The 16,272-nt window shown below is 41.3% G+C and overlaps 2 protein-coding genes across 12 annotated transcripts in view; one reads left to right on the top strand and one right to left on the bottom strand.

The window, feature by feature from the left end:
* oxr1a (oxidation resistance 1a) overlaps window positions 1-16,272 on the top strand; it is a 252,747-nt gene that overhangs the window by 131,949 nt on the left and 104,526 nt on the right. The window lies entirely within an intron of this gene.
* Window positions 8,842-14,862, bottom strand: LOC307046217 (uncharacterized protein). 8 transcript variants are annotated; one of them, XM_079692484.1, is made up of 12 exons: window positions 14,638-14,862; window positions 14,265-14,310; window positions 13,910-14,064; window positions 13,621-13,712; window positions 13,404-13,518; window positions 13,148-13,321; window positions 12,985-13,023; window positions 12,753-12,889; window positions 12,552-12,647; window positions 12,260-12,376; window positions 12,017-12,173; window positions 8,842-11,908 (listed from the first exon to the last, which is right to left on the bottom strand). In XM_079692484.1, exons 8-12 carry the CDS (start codon window positions 12,885-12,887, stop codon window positions 11,904-11,906), a joined length of 510 nt encoding a protein of 169 aa, XP_079548610.1. In that variant the 5' UTR covers window positions 12,888-12,889; window positions 12,985-13,023; window positions 13,148-13,321; window positions 13,404-13,518; window positions 13,621-13,712; window positions 13,910-14,064; window positions 14,265-14,310; window positions 14,638-14,862; the 3' UTR covers window positions 8,842-11,903. The 8 variants fall into 8 exon arrangements, 7 of the variants coding, with proteins under 7 accessions (XP_079548610.1, XP_079548612.1, XP_079548611.1 ...); XR_013810088.1 differs by having other exon boundaries at window positions 12,552-12,889; window positions 13,435-13,518; XM_079692486.1 differs by lacking the exon at window positions 14,265-14,310.

Raw genomic sequence — 16,272 nt, forward strand, 5'->3', positions numbered from 1 at the left:
ATCCCCAACAACCCGGCAGGGCTCAGAAACACAAAGGTTAACAGTATGCTTTGGTCATCCCCAGATAGCGAGGCAGCAGCTTTGACACTAACCTGGTTACAGGCTGAGAATGTCACCTCTGTATTTCCAGGCTCTGACTTTTAAATGAACGCTTATTATTCTCAGAGCTGCCGGAAGGTTCCAGACCAGACTAGCTCCTCCGCTGAATTAATCACTGCTCTGTGATGCTGTACACACAACTATACTTTTTTTTTTTCAGCAAAAACATTAAACAAACGTTCCCCAGCCTGATGGAAAACTAAACAATATATAAATAAAAAGTAACAATAAATAAAAAGTTACAATAAATAAAGTAACAATAAGTAAAAAGTAAAAAATCATAATTTACAAAAGAGAGAATTTAAAACAACATAAATGAATACAAAATGTTTAAATGTTTAATATCAGGATAAGAGATTCAAGGTAAAACTTTGCACATTATTTTTGCCATATAAAGAAGTCTGAAGAAGGCATGCTGATGGATTTATGCTATTCTTGTCTCTATTTTTCCTCTAGAGAATAAAAACACACATGCTACTCTCTGTCTCCATCAACATCACACCAACCAGGTTGCATGTTGAGTAACATTCTCGACTGAATAAAGGTGAACATCCCTTTAGCCCCACATTTGAATCAGAGGTTAATAACGCAATATGCGAAAAGAAGGACTTGCAGCTCCGGCTATTTACAATCTTGAGAAATATAGCAAGTAGCCGCTAGGAAATTCCACTGGAGGTCAAGATGTGTGATTGCTGTGCATGGCACACACAGCTGGGATAAGAGAAGCACTTATCCCCGGGCTATCTCAAAGTCATGAAGATCACTATGATGTCTGAATCTCCTTTAGATATTTGTCTGACATTTGTCATGTCTAAATGTCCCCGGAGACGACATGCGTGGCCTTCCATCGATTCTGTGCTTTTAAGCTGTCCCAGTGTCCTTCTCGTTTTCAAAAGGGAATAATATTAGATGGACCTCAAGGCATTACAATCAAGGGTTCCTAATGCAGATATTCCTCAAATATGCTGTCATATGTCAGAGTCAACACTGTGAAGGTCTAAATATATACACAGCTTGGCCACAGAGACTTGTTGCTACCAAGGCTGCTGGTCTTTTTTCAACTTATTTTTTTACTTTAGACAGCAACTGTAACATAAACGTTTTCTTCTGTAGTGCAAGAATGCAATGTAAGGGTAGGGGATTTACTGCAGTGTTACTGTAAAAGATCTGTGGGTCAGATTTATTGGCCTGCCGGTGTAATTCCGTTGACCGGGAGTCTCTTGGTGGCCCTCTTCTCGTTGGGCTCAATTTATAAATGCCAGAGTGCTAGTAATCCCAATGTTTCCCCACTTAGTTTGGAAAGGGCTCTAGCCATCCTCTGGCTAGGATTGATTACATATAGCTCAAATGAAGAGTAAGCAGTTTTCCGCTGTCGAACGCCAGCGCCGGTCCCTGCTATCGATTCATTTTTCAGCAGAGGGAAAATAAGATCTGCCACTTCTCCAAACCGTAGATATTTGTTTCCCTTTTACTCATGAATTTATGGGCTCCTATTATTCAAAAAAACAGCTCTATCTTTCCTGTATCTAATATAGTACATGTGGTGTTACTGCAGCTGAAAACCGAAGATCCCACTGTAAGTAATGTTAGCCAGTGCAAAGCAGTATTTCTTCTCAGAAGTGAGTGAATTAGTCAACGCCTCTAAGGAGCCGATTAACCATTACACAGCTCTGGATGATATTTACACGAGTGTTAATTGAATTTACGGAAGCATGGAGTGTCACTGGAAACTGATTAGTTGCACTAGTGTAGATTTGAAATGCAGGCCTCAGCATAAGTGTCACAAGTTGTGTTAATGTGATTCTTAACTATGTTTATTATCAGAACAAATCTAACTGTTGCTCCATCTGTAGTCCGTGAGACAGAATGTCATTCAGAGTTCCACTGCCATTTATGCACAGGATCTTATAGAGGCCCTATTTGCTTTTCTTGCCTATATCCTTTTTAGGTTTTCCAGGTAAAAAATGTGCAAGATAGACAAAATGGAAAATATAATTGTGAGGTTAATGCGATTTTTAGCAAAGAAAATCTATAAAATATTGGCAGAAATGGCCATCAAAATGTATCATTCCAAGTTTCTTCATTTACCAACACATCCCCTTACCTACTTCATAAGGCGGAATAGGTGTGTAACCAATGAATCCCAAAACAACATTTTGACCGCTTTATTTAATGCTGCAAGACGACTTCAAGGTGGACGACACATTATAGTTCTTTTTAATGAGAAAACCCAACTATGTCTCTATGTATCAGAAACAGAACTACTTGGTTATTTATAGGAAAATATCATGATTTGGGTTTTAAACGAGTGCATTTTTATGTAAATAGACGTTCATTGTATGACTGCAAGCTAACGTAGTAGAGGAAGGAAATGCAAATAGTTGAACGTTGACTTGTTGTATCAGACTAAACATTTTTGTTTTTTAGAGCTCCTTTTTAGAATAAGACACCTGACTTTCACCTTTGCTCCAGTCATCATTTATAAGACCACTACAGGGCGTCTTGATAAGCTGTTTGCACAAATGACCTATCTAGACGTTAATCTCCATGACAACAACATGTCATTAACATATGTTTACATGCATTGCGTACTGAGCATGTCTCAGTAACACCATGTCAAAGCATGTGTGCTCAGATACAGGACAAAATGTATGGAGTGGAGCTTCAAACGGACCATAAATATGACTCATCCATAACCACCTTGCCCCCCTGCTTCCCCCCCTCCTCTTCATCCCCCTCTAGCCCTTATTACTATGTAGAGGACTGTGCATTGTACATGCTCCGGGGCCATGCTTGCTATGCACTGGTTTATCCAAGAGGAAGAATGGCTGGAGGACAGGATTAGGCCTGTGCAGTACGCTGTCTTCTCCACACGGGTCACTGCTCTGGACATTCACTGGATGGCAGACCGCTGGAAAACGCTACATACATTAGGTTCAAATGCCTCCTTATTTTTTTCCTCTCTTAGTATTACAGGAGGTTCAGCTGGGTTGGAACACATGCAGGCCTTAAAAGGATAATCCTGTAATCAAACTTCCTTTTAAAATTTAATTGGGTTCAGTTGAATTTAGAATAAGTGTTGTTTTTTCTTTTGCATCTCTGAAATCAGTTTATGCCTTCCATTCTGAAGCACTCAGTGTTTTTTATTTTACAACTTTTTTTAGAGACCCAATTGAATTAAGGATGACAGCACATTTGTCACACTGGTGCTGTGCCGAGGCTGCTGGGTCATGGCTGTGTGGCCTCAGCGCTCAGACTGAAGCCTCAGGTTTGACATCAGTCTTCTGGTCAGACAGGCTGCGGGGCCTTCACATGCCACGTAGACAGGATGGACACATGTTGTCTGTCAAAGCATATACACATTAATATGCTGAATGTAAACAGGAAGGACCACTAACAGTTAAGCAGGCATGAAAAAGGGTCAGGGGTGAAAAAGGTGAGAAGGATATTATCCCTCTAGGGCAGGGGTCGGCAACCCGCGGCCCACGGGCCGCATGCGGCCCTTTAAGCCCTCTGCTCTGGCTCCCTTGAGCTTAGACAAAAATTAGAAGGAAATAAAATAAAAGTATTTGTAGGACTATTTATATTTTGTTGCACGGTTGAAAATGTTTCGTATCTTGTATTTTGAGGTGATACTGTGACACATAAATAAAAAACAAAACAGTTTTAATTAGGTCAACTAAAATATGCGTCACATCCTGCTACGGTCCCGCGCTAGCGCCTTTTCTTGGAGGCGCTCGCGCGGGGACCCCCGGCTCGATGAGCGAACTATGGATAAATCAAAGAAAAGTACCGGGATTTAATTCTGTGTGGACAGAGTTATATGCTTTCACAGCAAACGATGCTGGTTTACCGGTATGTTTGATCTGTAGAGAGAAGTTGTCAACGGTGCTGCAGCCTTTACGTATCGAGGAACAACAAGGGAGAGGAAGACAGCTGACAATCTTCAGTCATAATTCAATGGGGTATGTAATTTATTTCAGAAAACACTTTTTGTTATATTCCATGGAATGCTCTTAACGTCCCGATAGCAATGAATATATTAAATGCTTTGACAATAAATACATACAACAATTAATCTCTGGAAGCCGTAGCGCTGTAAAAAGCACGAACAATCATTTTAGCCGGCCCGGCTAAAGTAACTGGATGGCCTACCTGCCTGTCAGCCTTCCATCTGTGCACAAACTTATCACGTGGCCTCATTGATGATGCGCGTTCGTGTGTGTTGGAGGAGGGAATCTGTAAGAAAGTCTGAAGGAAGAGGCCTATTTTTCCCGGTTGTGTATTTTCAAATTCTAGCGCACACGAGCTGGTTTCTCCATTCTTACCTACCCTACCTTTAACTCTTTTTAGGGTGCAGCTATATGTTTTATTTATTTCAAAGTGGGCCCATTTTAATAATATTTTTTTTTCCTTCAAATGTGCAGAGGACTCCCCAAGTGCTGTGTTTAATTCATTTTAAAGTAGGCCTGTGTATTATTTGTAATTCTCCTTATAGGAGTTATTTGTTTCTTATTAGAGGTTAACAGTTTTATATAATGTAATAAATAGCCTAATAAATGCAAAAAAACTGTAGTTTTTTTCTGATATAAAAATAAATACAACTTTATTAGCTATCAAGCTATGAACTATGTTTTGTGGCTCCAGACAAAAAAAATTGGGGAAAAAGGAGCAAAATGGCTCTTTTGGTCAAAAAGGTTGCAGCCCCCTGCTCTAGGGGGGTCCTGGGGCATGCTCCCCGGAAGAACATTTTGAATATTCCATATTTTAAAGCATCAATCTGATGCATTTTGAGATGCATTTTTTTGCCAACCTGGGGAGAGCTGGAGAAACTTAACTTCAGCCATGAGTGAAAAATATTATGGCCTCCTTACTAAGTATTATGCAAGACATTTCATGCCAGCCTGTCACTGGGTCTAACATTTACAGTATATGAGGCACAATGTGGTAAGGGCTTAATGCAAATGGCTTAATGCATATGCAGATGGTGGACATGCTGTAACTTAACTTGTCTACTCTTCCATCATGACTGACAGCCAATACAATGTTATGTAATTCAGATTTGAATACATTTTATTGGCAAAGATAGCCTAAAACACACAATACAGTGGTTTCCAGCATTATCAAAACAACACTTTTCAAGGGATAGTGATATATTATTTTAAAACTGTTAAGGTCAACATAGAAAAGGAACACAGGGACTTCCGGTTTACACATGAGGCGATAAGCAGCTAAGAAGAGGAGCTCCCGGCCAAATAAGTTCAAAAAGGAAGAAAACCCCGACAAATTTAATTCGAAGTTGGAAGAATAGGTCATGAGCAAATTAGTAAATAAGAAAGGAACGGAGAAAAAGACGAAAGCCGAAAAAAAGCCGAGAGAGATGCAGGTCCAGATGGAACACAGTCAGCCGCTAACGCTAAAGCTAGCAACGACGAGCAACCTTGCTGGGTGTCGGCGCTGCAGACTAGCTTAGATGCCATGCGGGATAAACTCGAGAAAGCCCAGCACAACATGGATGCTAAACTGGATCAAATTGGCAGCCGGATGGAAGAAAATCTAAGAGTACATGAAGAAATGGGACAACTGAGAGAATATATAGACAAACAAAGAGAAGATATGAAGCAAGGGCTTGATAGCTTCAAATTTGAGACCGCTGAGGCGGAGATGCAGGCCCAAAAGAAGGATATGGAGATCCTAGAAGAGCGTACGGCTGGGGTCGAGGAGTGGAGTACCGACGTCCAGGACATTATTACGGCCTCTCTTGAACAACAAACCAAGCTCCAAGATAAGCTGTCCGACATAGAAGGGAGGTCGAGAAGAAATAATATACGAATCTGGGGGTTGAAGGAGGGAATAGAGGGAGACTCGGTCTCACAGGTTAATTCACAAGGAGCTGGGAATGTCGGAGGATATTAAATTGGAGATTCAAACGGCGCACAGGGCACCTGCTCCAAAACCACAACCAGACAAACCCCCAAGAGCCATTATTGTCAACTTCTTGAGGTTCGAGGTCAAGGAGAACGTCATTAAGACGGCCTGAAGAACGGCGATGGAAGTGAAGGGACGGAGAGTGACATTCGACCACGATTATTCTTCTGAGGTGGCGGTTAAACGTCGGAAATATGCGGGGCTCAAGAGAATTCTCAAAGATAAGGGGATTCGTTTTCAATCTCCAATGGACACACTGAGGGTTTACTGGAACGAAGGAACGATAGTGTATAAGAGTGCTCAGGACGCGGCAAGGGCAATGCGGCAGAGAGGCTGGCAGGTGCCGGACCCGGGAGTAGAGAGACCTACGCTGCTGCAGAGACTGGAGGCAGCGCGCAAGTGGACCAGACTTCGGAGACGAGAGCGGGGAGACAACAACGAGATGGGAGTGAGGGAAGACCGGCACCGTATCGAGGGTGTTGACGAGTAGTCTATGAGGGAACAAGATACGGCGTTGAAAAGACAGAAGGATGATAGGTGACGGGCCACGGCGATCAGAAAAAGACAGCACAGACACAAACAGATTTAACCAAATTACTTATAAATGCTATAGCCTTTTATTTTGTGCCACTTTGAAACACTGCAGTGGGTGAGTAAGTAAGATTGTTATTTGTTTTCATAAAAGGAACCTGTATGGACATGTATGCAGGCTGGGGAATTATTTATCTATAACATTTTACGATTTGATTCGGACTAATTTAAAGAAGTGCTAATTCACTAGAAACATAGAATCACCTCCATCGCCAATACAGAGACCAGGGGTTTAAAGACTATATCAAAAATGTTCACAAAGTTCCGGCCGGGAGCTCCGGAGTTTAAACCACACGCTGGACAATTATAGTGAGCTTGGGAGATCAGCCACAGGAGAGATCTCCGCCACTAGAGGGGGCCCTCTCACTAGGAGAGGCCTTACCTTCCACCCACCAGCGGTGGAAAGGGGGATATTTTTGAAACCCCCGAAAACCTTGAAAGACCAAGTTCTGATGTTTAATTTGTATTTGTTTAACTTAGCGGTTGCTGCTACTATATATATTGTGTTTTGTGACATGGAGGGAACGAAAATGTGCTTTGAAGGGAAATATAATGCAACGTAGGGGAATCAAAATGGTGTCGTTAAATGTCAATGGTTTGAACAGTCCGATTAAAAGGGGGAAAGTATTAACCAAATTTAGAAAGGAAGAGATACAGGTTATCTTATTGCAAGAAACTCACCTATCAGTACAAGAACATGAAAAACTGAAAAGGTATGGATATAATAACACATTTTAAAGTTCATTTAAGCAAGGTAGGAGAGGGGTGGCTACACTAATTGGGAACTCAGTAAAATTTGAAATAAACAAAGAAATATATGAGAGAGAGGGGAGGTATGTGGTGATCAAGGGAAAAATGGAAGGACAAATGGTTACACTAATTAATGTTTACGCCCCACCGGACAGCGATAAGACTTTTTTTAAGGAATTGTTTGATATCATAGCTGTGGAAATGGAAGGAATCCTGATTTGCGGGGGGGGACTTCAATGTGGTACTAAACTATGATTTGGATACAACAAGTACAAGGAAGGCTAGGACGCACATTGTCAGATACATGAACATACAACTGAGGGAACTAGGAATCACAGATATATGGAGAGATATACACAAACTAGATAGAGACTACACACACTACTCACACCCACACTCAGTCTATTCTAGGATAGATTACTTTTTTATGTCAAAGGGAGATAAATATAGGGTAGAAGACTGTAGAATAGGTGTTACAGACCTGTCTGACCATAGTGCAATATATCTAACATTGAATCTAAATGGTAGGAGGAAGAACACCGTCTGGAGATTGAATGTGGGTCTATTAAACAATAAGGGGTTAGTGGAAGAAATAAAGAGAGATAATCAGATATAACGAGGAAAATGATAACGGGGAAGTAGACCCAACTATTCTGTGGGATGCACTAAAGGCAGTATTAAGTGGGAAACTAATAGCACAAACAGCACACCTTAAAAGAACCAGACTGGAACTCTATCAAAATGTAACTGGGCAACTAAAATAATTAGAGAGGCAACATAAAAATACAAATGACCCAGAGACACTTAGGAAGGTTAAGGACATTAGAGGGAAGATAGAAAATATATTATTAATAGAGGTGGAGAAGAAAGCTAGGTTTGTAAAGCAGGTATTTTATGAAGGGGGGCCCAAAGCAAATAAATTATTGGCTAGAAAAATAAGGGCACAACAAACATTAAACACTATACATAAGATTAGGAATCCTAAAACCAATGAGTTACTAATAGAGCCGGAAGAAATAGAGAGAACATTTGAGGATTATTATAGGACACTATACGCACAACCAACTGCAGCAGAGGAAGAGAGTATGAAGGCATTTTTAGAGGGGCTTGACCTACCATCGATAGGAGAAGAACAGAATAGGTTATTGAACTCAGATATTACAGAAAAAGAGATGGGGGATGCAATTAGTAGAATGAAAAATAGTAAGTCACCAGGCAGCGACGGGCTGCCATCCGAATTTTATAAGATATTCAAATCGGAATTAAGCCCCTTACTGTTGGCATCATTTAAATATAGTATGAAAGAGAACAAAACTCCCCCGTCATGGATAGAGGCTATCATTACTACAATTCCCAAGGAAGGCAAGGATAAAGAATTATGTAGTAGCTTTAGACCAATATCCATACTTAATGTAAACTACAAGATGTATACGTCCATAATTTTGAAAATATTTGAGACATTCATGCCCGACATTATAGATGAGGACCAGACTGGTTTTATTAGAGGGAGATAGACACAAGACAATATAAGGAAAACAATTCATATAGTGGAGGAGGCCCAAAGGAGGGGAGACAGTGCAATTTTAGTGAGTATAGATGCAGAAAAAGCTTTTGATAGTGTGAACTGGGTCTATTTGTATAATGTCTTAGAAAAGTTTGGATTTAATGAAAAGTCAATCAAATGTATAAAATCATTGTATCATGAACCAACAGCTAGAGTGAAAGTGAACGGTAGTCTGACGGATCGGGTTAAATTAGAGAGGTCGACAGGGCTGCTGTCTCTCCCCAACACTTTTTGATATCTTCATCGAACCATTGGCCCAAGCAATTAGGCAGAACCAGAATATAAAGGGGGTTGAGGCAGGAGGTTTAGAACACAAATTGGGACTATTTGCGGACGACTTGATAGCATACATGGGGCAACCAGACGTGGGCTTCCAGATACTGATGGATTTACTGGAGGAATATGGACAATACTCAGGGTACAAACTAAACGTGACAAAGACACAGATTTTAGCACTAAACTACACACCAACACCAGAGATCAAAGACAAATACAGAATTAGATGGAACATGGATACAATTAAATATTTAGGGGTTAACATCACAAAAGGGTTAGACAAATTATATAATGCAAATTATACGCAGATCAATCAGAATATCAAGAGGGATTTATGTAGGTGGACAATACAGACCTTAGACCTTAGTTCAAGGATTGAAATAGTTAAAATGAATATACTGCCTAGGCTACTGTACCTTTAGCAATCACTACCTATATCTATTCCACAAAGTCAATTTATGGAATGGGATAAATGGATTTCAAGGTTTATTTGGGGGGGGGAAAGGCCCAGGATTAGGCTTGCGACACTGCAGCTACCCAAAGGGAGAGGAGGATTGGCAGTGCCGAGTTTCCAGGATTATTATTATGCAGCACAAATCAGAACAGTGGCATGCTGGTGTAATATGGAATACGTAGCTAAATGGAAGGACATCAAAACAAATGGGGAAAACTACCAGATTCAAAAACTACTCGGGGATAAAGAATTATTCACGACACAGGAAAACGTATTAGACCCAATCACAAAATTCACTTTAAACACTTGGAACACGGTAATAAAGAGATACAAAATAGGAAAACAGACAAAGATTTTGAGATGGATAACAAATGATAATAAATTCCAGCCGGGAAAAGAAGATGCAGGTTTTAAACGATGGGCCCGAGGGGGCATCACAGCAATATGTACTGTAGGATGGTGGAAAAAGGGGAAATGCAGAGTTTTCAATATCTAAGAGATAAGTTCGATCTGGAAAGGGGTGACCATTTTAGATACTTACAGGTGAGAGACTATTATATAAAAGAGATAAAAATGGATAAAAACACTAAACAAAATGGGGTAATTAAGGTAATGATTGAAGCATATGAAGGGAAGAAAAGCAGGGTGATTTCAGCTCTATATCAAGCTCTGTTGGAGAGTAGGGGGAATTCAACTCTATATATAAAAGAAAAGTGGGAGAAAGAACTCGGGATTGATATGACAGAGGAAGAATGGTATAATGTATGTAGAGTGCAGCATTCAACTACTAGGTCAAGGGTATGGAGGGAACTTGGGTGGAAAAACATAATCAGATACTTCATAAGCCCAAAGATAAAAGGGAGGTATGCCCCGGAACAGAACGCATGCTGGAGGCAATGCGACGAGGTTGGGGCCGACCACACAAAAAACACATTTAAATGCCAAAAGATGAAGGGATACTGGGTGGAAGTATGGGGAGTATTGAAGGGGATATTAGGTTATGAGGTTCCTAAGACCGGCCTGATGTTATACTTGGGGAATCTGGTGCAGGAAAACACACAGGGTGGGGACAGATACCTGATTAAGGTGCTGCTGGCTGCAAGCAAGAAAACAATTACCAGAGCATGGTACAAAGCAGATCCACCTACAAAGGAGCAATGGCTGGGAGTAGTACAGGAAATATTGAATATGGAGAGATTCACACACATATTGACCGTCCAGGAAGGGAATTTGAGTCCAAATGGGAAAAATGGGTTGAATATAAAAGAAAAATGAACGACACCACAAATTGAGAGTTGGAACCAGACCATGATGTTGCATTAAAATAGGATAGAAATCTTCCATGTCACTGTTTGCTTGTTTTTATTATTATTTGTATTTTCTTTTTATTCTTCTTCAATGGGTTTCTAATTCAAGTGTATACTGAACTATATGTGGTTTTGTATTTTTATAAAAATGTAAATAAAAATGTAAGTAAAAAAAAAAAAGAAAAGGAATACAATCAATCTTGTTTTGTACAAAATACTGAATGAAAGGGAGAGGAAAGGGATGTCCTTGTGATACTGTAGTTACAGCTGAAACACTCCCTCCTGAGACTTAAGGACAAAGTTCGTAATACTCTCAGAACCAGATCTCGTTTTTTCTTCTTTGCCTGGACCACCAGTGTCTCCATGGCCCGCTTTCGCTGTTTTGCCACATGTCTCAGCCTCGCCCTTTTCTCTTCTTCAGCAGTCGGTTTCTCGGCCTACTGAGCACTGCCAGATGCTTGGGAGCCATACTTGCTCTGTTGCTGCTGCTTTTCTTTCTGATTCATTTTCTGCTGGCGTTTGTATGTGGCTGCTGCAGAGTTGATGTTCTTGCATAGTGTTCTGTCCACCTCCCCGAACTTCACATCCTCCCTTCTGAAGAGCTGCACGGCTGTCTTCCCCCTGGACTGCAGGGTGTACTTGACCGTCTGGATTGCATTAAATGTTAGTACATTCATGTTGCCACTTCTTTGGTCAATTACTTCATTCATCAAACTAAAAGAAGACTCAACCCTTGGTCCGTGAAAGATGGAGAGGCAACATTTAACCATCACACTCAGGGAGGGGTACTTATCTGGCTTGTCAAAGACATGACCCCACCACTCAACGATGCTCTCTCCCTCCTTGAAACTGGGGATGGTCAGGTCAACATTGAACCGCACAAGTTCTATCTGGATGTCCTGGTCTGCTGGCAAGAGGTGCCGCAGCATACCACTCAGCCTGCCAAGAAATGGATGAGAAATTGAAATCAGTTTAAGGACATGAGGTAACAAAAATCCTAAAGTACCTGGTAATATGGCAAAAAAAACTTTAAATGTTATTCTTAACTCTTAAACTGGATGGTTGCCTGTGAGTGGCCTCTCAGAAGAGGGTCTAGAGCAGACAGGGCTGTAAGAGTCGGACTGGCCAAGGGGAGCTTCTTCTGGAGGTACACTGCAGTGGTGATGTAGGCTTTCCTGACGTCTGCTAGGAATGGCACCAACAGCTGACACAAAACACCAAAAACTGACCATTATTTAAGTTTAAAAACAATTGAGAAAAAAGGTCATGCAGGTGATGCAGGGTACTTACAGCATGATTGGGATTCTGGCTCCTGAACGTGTCAGCCTCCTGTCCCACATAGACCTCCTTGGAGGGCAGCAGCATATGATCCTCCAGGACTATCTCCCTCAGAGCCCTGGGAGACAGCTGTGTAAGGGAAGTAATTAATGGGAGTAATACCTTAAGTGCCTTTCAAAAGACCCCAGGTTGCTTAACAAAAAAGGAAACACTCAACTAATAGCACAGACAACAGAAAAGTGAAAATAGGGATAAAATCAATATATTAATGTAGGCAGAGTGGGTGTGAGGAGGAGTTAATTACCTTAGTAATGTGTTCGGCCTTCACGAAGCAAGCCATGAAGGCCAGGAACAGCTCAAGCTGCCGATCATGAAGTTTGTGAACCAATGTCTGGCTACCCTGTGTATGTAAAACAAATTCTTATGAAATGTATTGATTGCCAACATTGGATGTGCATGCACGTGCATTCAAGTTGCAGTAATTCCAAGCAAAACTAACACCCACCTGGAAAACCATGACATACTCCTTGAGAATAGCCAACAAACCCATGTAGATGCTGAGCCGTAAGACTGTTGTCGTCTCCTCATGCCACAGCTTCTGACATACCCTCTTTTTTCTCTCACGGCCTTGTGAAGTCATGCCTGTGAAACACAATACATATTCCTCCTCATTAGTAACTTCAAAACAAGTATAAGTGCTAATTATTATAAGGGATTGGAACATCAAGTCTCATCACCTTTCCTGTTGAGTTCCTCCTGAACCACCTTGATACGGGCTTTCAAAAGACAGAAAAATATTTTGAAAGAGACATAGACATTCTACACATTCCATAGTTTTACCACAGTACAGTACAGTAGGGCCAGCAGCCGTGGTCTAGACTAGAGCTGCATTTTGTTTACCTGGTCTGGACTCCACTGATGGTCAACCTGGGGATCACTGAACAGCTTCTCCAAGTAGCTGTCAAATGGCTCTGAGAACTTCTTTGCCGCATTGTGTATATGATGACAGGAGTCCCCATCAACATCGAGCAGTTGGGACAGTATTGGTGCATCCTGATCTCGAGACCGGTCTTGCTGCAACTCATCACAACACACGAGTTCATCAGCATACTCACAAGGTTATTCCACGGGATGTTGTTTTTCTCAAAGAACTCACAGAGCAACTTCTCTAAAGAAGCAGCATTCACCGTCATGATCTCCAAGGACCCCAAATGCTCCACTATCACCTTCCTCAAGTCTGCATGATAGTAGCAAACGAGCATGGAGAGGATCTTCAACATAAAAAGGTTTATTAGCCATGCAACATTTTACAGGGCATACACTGAAGCAAAAACAGAAGGACTTTGATGGCAATAGCTTAATATGAGACCAACCTTTTTGTTGTTGTTGGAGGTACTCTCGTCTAAATTTAACGAAAAGGGAAATATCTTCATGTTGGAAAAGGTCCTCTCAGAGTAGGTCCGCCCTACACAAAGTTGGACAGATTTGTCACATCACATGCATAATCTAATTGGTACAATATAAATCATACAACAGGTAATTCTGGCAACATAGCAGTATATATAGCAACATGGTAGTTTAAGGAACATGTTTTATGTGTGCAGTTCACTAAAATGGAAATTAAAACACTGAAATAGTAGGTAAGAAAGAAAATGTAAATACCTAGACCATGGATCATCTTGTATGAAGCTGCCGTCCGCGACAGCTTCATTCCCTGCAAAGCTGGTTTATCCAAGGAAAGGGTCTGGGCAAGCTCAACAATTACAGGAGCCTTAGAAAATGATGGAATGCTCCGCCAAGGTTCCAAGGACCATTGCCTAGAACACAAATCATGTAATTAATTCCTTCCGGTTTTAGCCACGACTAGTTCCAGCTGCATTTCAATCCAGAATCCAGCTGTTTAACAATGGCTGAATCCTTCTCCCCTAACACACTCATTCTGCAAAAATAATGTTTGTATTAGTGTTAGCACTAACTTCTAGTTTAGCCTTATTGATAGAACGGTGGACCACTTTACCCTTCAGCCTTGTCAGTCCCCTCACCTCAAAATCATCCAACACGTCCTGGAAAAATGAGTTGTAGAGATTTTAGAAAGTAGCACAAACATTAACCAGTTTTTATTTTTTGTGATTTACCGTAAGCTATACAAGCTAGCATCTAACTTTAGTAACGATATCTACCTAATGTTAGTCTAACGTTAACGGTAGCGTTAGCTAATCATTTTCTACCGGAGCTTTATTGCTAGCTGTCTAACGTTGCATTCTCTCCTGCTGTGTTCAATGACTCAATTCATCAAGCTGTAGCTAACGTTAGCTAAGCCTATGTCAACAGAGCTCCTGGGTAACTTAGATATACCAGAAAATATTAAAATGATTGAAACCATCACTCACCAAATTCAGTCAGGTAAATCGCGGAGGCCAGGCGTGCTTTCAGCTTCTGATGGTGGTCTGGATCCCGCTCTGGTCAGCACGAGCGAAGCGAACTGCTTGTAAACCAATGATCAGGTCCCTTTGGGCACGCGCACCTGTTCACAGTTCACTGAATCTCTGGGGATGGTTCAGAGGCCGTAACGGTACGCACCGTGGAAGACGAGACCCAATCACTGCCGCTGAGAGACTCTCTCAGCGGCAGTGATTGGGTCTCGTCTTCCACTCGTCACCCAACGGTGCGTACCATTACGGCCTCTGAACCTACCCCCCCCCCCCCCTTAAATATTTTCTCATCGAATCTACACGATTCACGTAGGTCACCTATTTTGGTTTCAAAACGCCGAAAGGTGAGTGATTTTCATGCCTGGTTAAGGATGCTGTACAGGAAATCTTAATATTAAATAACTGAGAAGATGTTTGATAATAAGCATGGACAAATTCGATTTTAAACACAATAATCCTGGCTAAAATAACTGCAATATTATCCTGAGCATCAAAATATGCTGAAAACTGTTCATATGACACTAGGAGATACAGAACTACTTTACTTTACCTTACCTTTTTTTACTTTCGGTAAATATTTGAAATTCATAATTTCCCTTTATACTCTCTCTGAAATGCATTTTTTTTGTATCTGCATATCTGCTTTCTTTTTAAAAGTAGAATGAGAAGAATAATATGATTCTAATGTCTCTGTATTAACTAACCATGGAGTTAGTCGTAATGCGGTTAGCTTAGCTTAGCTTAGTTTATCTTTCCTGTCCATTAAAGCTCAGTAATTCTGTCTTGACATTTTGTTGTTTTGCAGAGAGTTTAGGTATGAGGTGTAGATTAAGATGGACATGTTGTTGTACTTAAGGGTATGAATATTTATAATAATAATAAATAATAATAGATTTAATTTGTTAGCGCTTTTACAGGTGCTCAAAGACGCTTTACAGATAATAGTGAAGAAAAAAAAGAAAAGAGAAGAAAGGAACAACAAATAAATATATAGTTAAAGTTAAAGTCAAATAATACAAAAACAATCACACATGAAAAGCCAGATTGAAGAGGTGAGTTTTTGTTAGTTTTTTGAAGGTGGTGAGGTCGGTGCAGTCTCTGATGGGTTGTGGGAGTGAGTTCCAGAGGGAGGGGGCAGCGACGGAGAAGGCTCTGTCCCCCCAGGTCCGGTGATTGGTGCGGGTGGGGATGGATAGGAGGTTGGCTTCTGATGAGCGGAGGCAGCGGGAAGGGGTGTGGTGGTGCAGCAGGTCTGTGAGGTAGGGGGGGGCCTGGTTGTTGAGGGCTTTGTAAGTTATGAGGAGGACTTTGAAGTGGATTCTTTGACGGACGGGGAGCCAGTGGAGGTTCTGGAGGATGGGAGTGATGTGGTCTCGGGAGCGGGTGTGGGTGAGGAGGCGGGCAGCAGAGTTCTGGATATGTTGGAGTTTATTGAGGAGGTTGGATGGTATGCCATAGAAGATGCTATTGCAGTAGTCGAGTCGTGAAGTGATGAATGCATGAATCAGGATTTCAGCAGCAGAGGAGGAGAGTGATGGGCGGAGACGGGCAATGTTTTTGAGGTGGAAAAAGGCGGTCCTCGTGATGTGATTT

The sequence above is a fragment of the Notothenia rossii genome (genome assembly GCF_949606895.1).
Source record: "Notothenia rossii genome assembly, chromosome: 7".
Classification (NCBI taxonomy): Eukaryota; Metazoa; Chordata; class Actinopteri; order Perciformes; family Nototheniidae; genus Notothenia; species Notothenia rossii.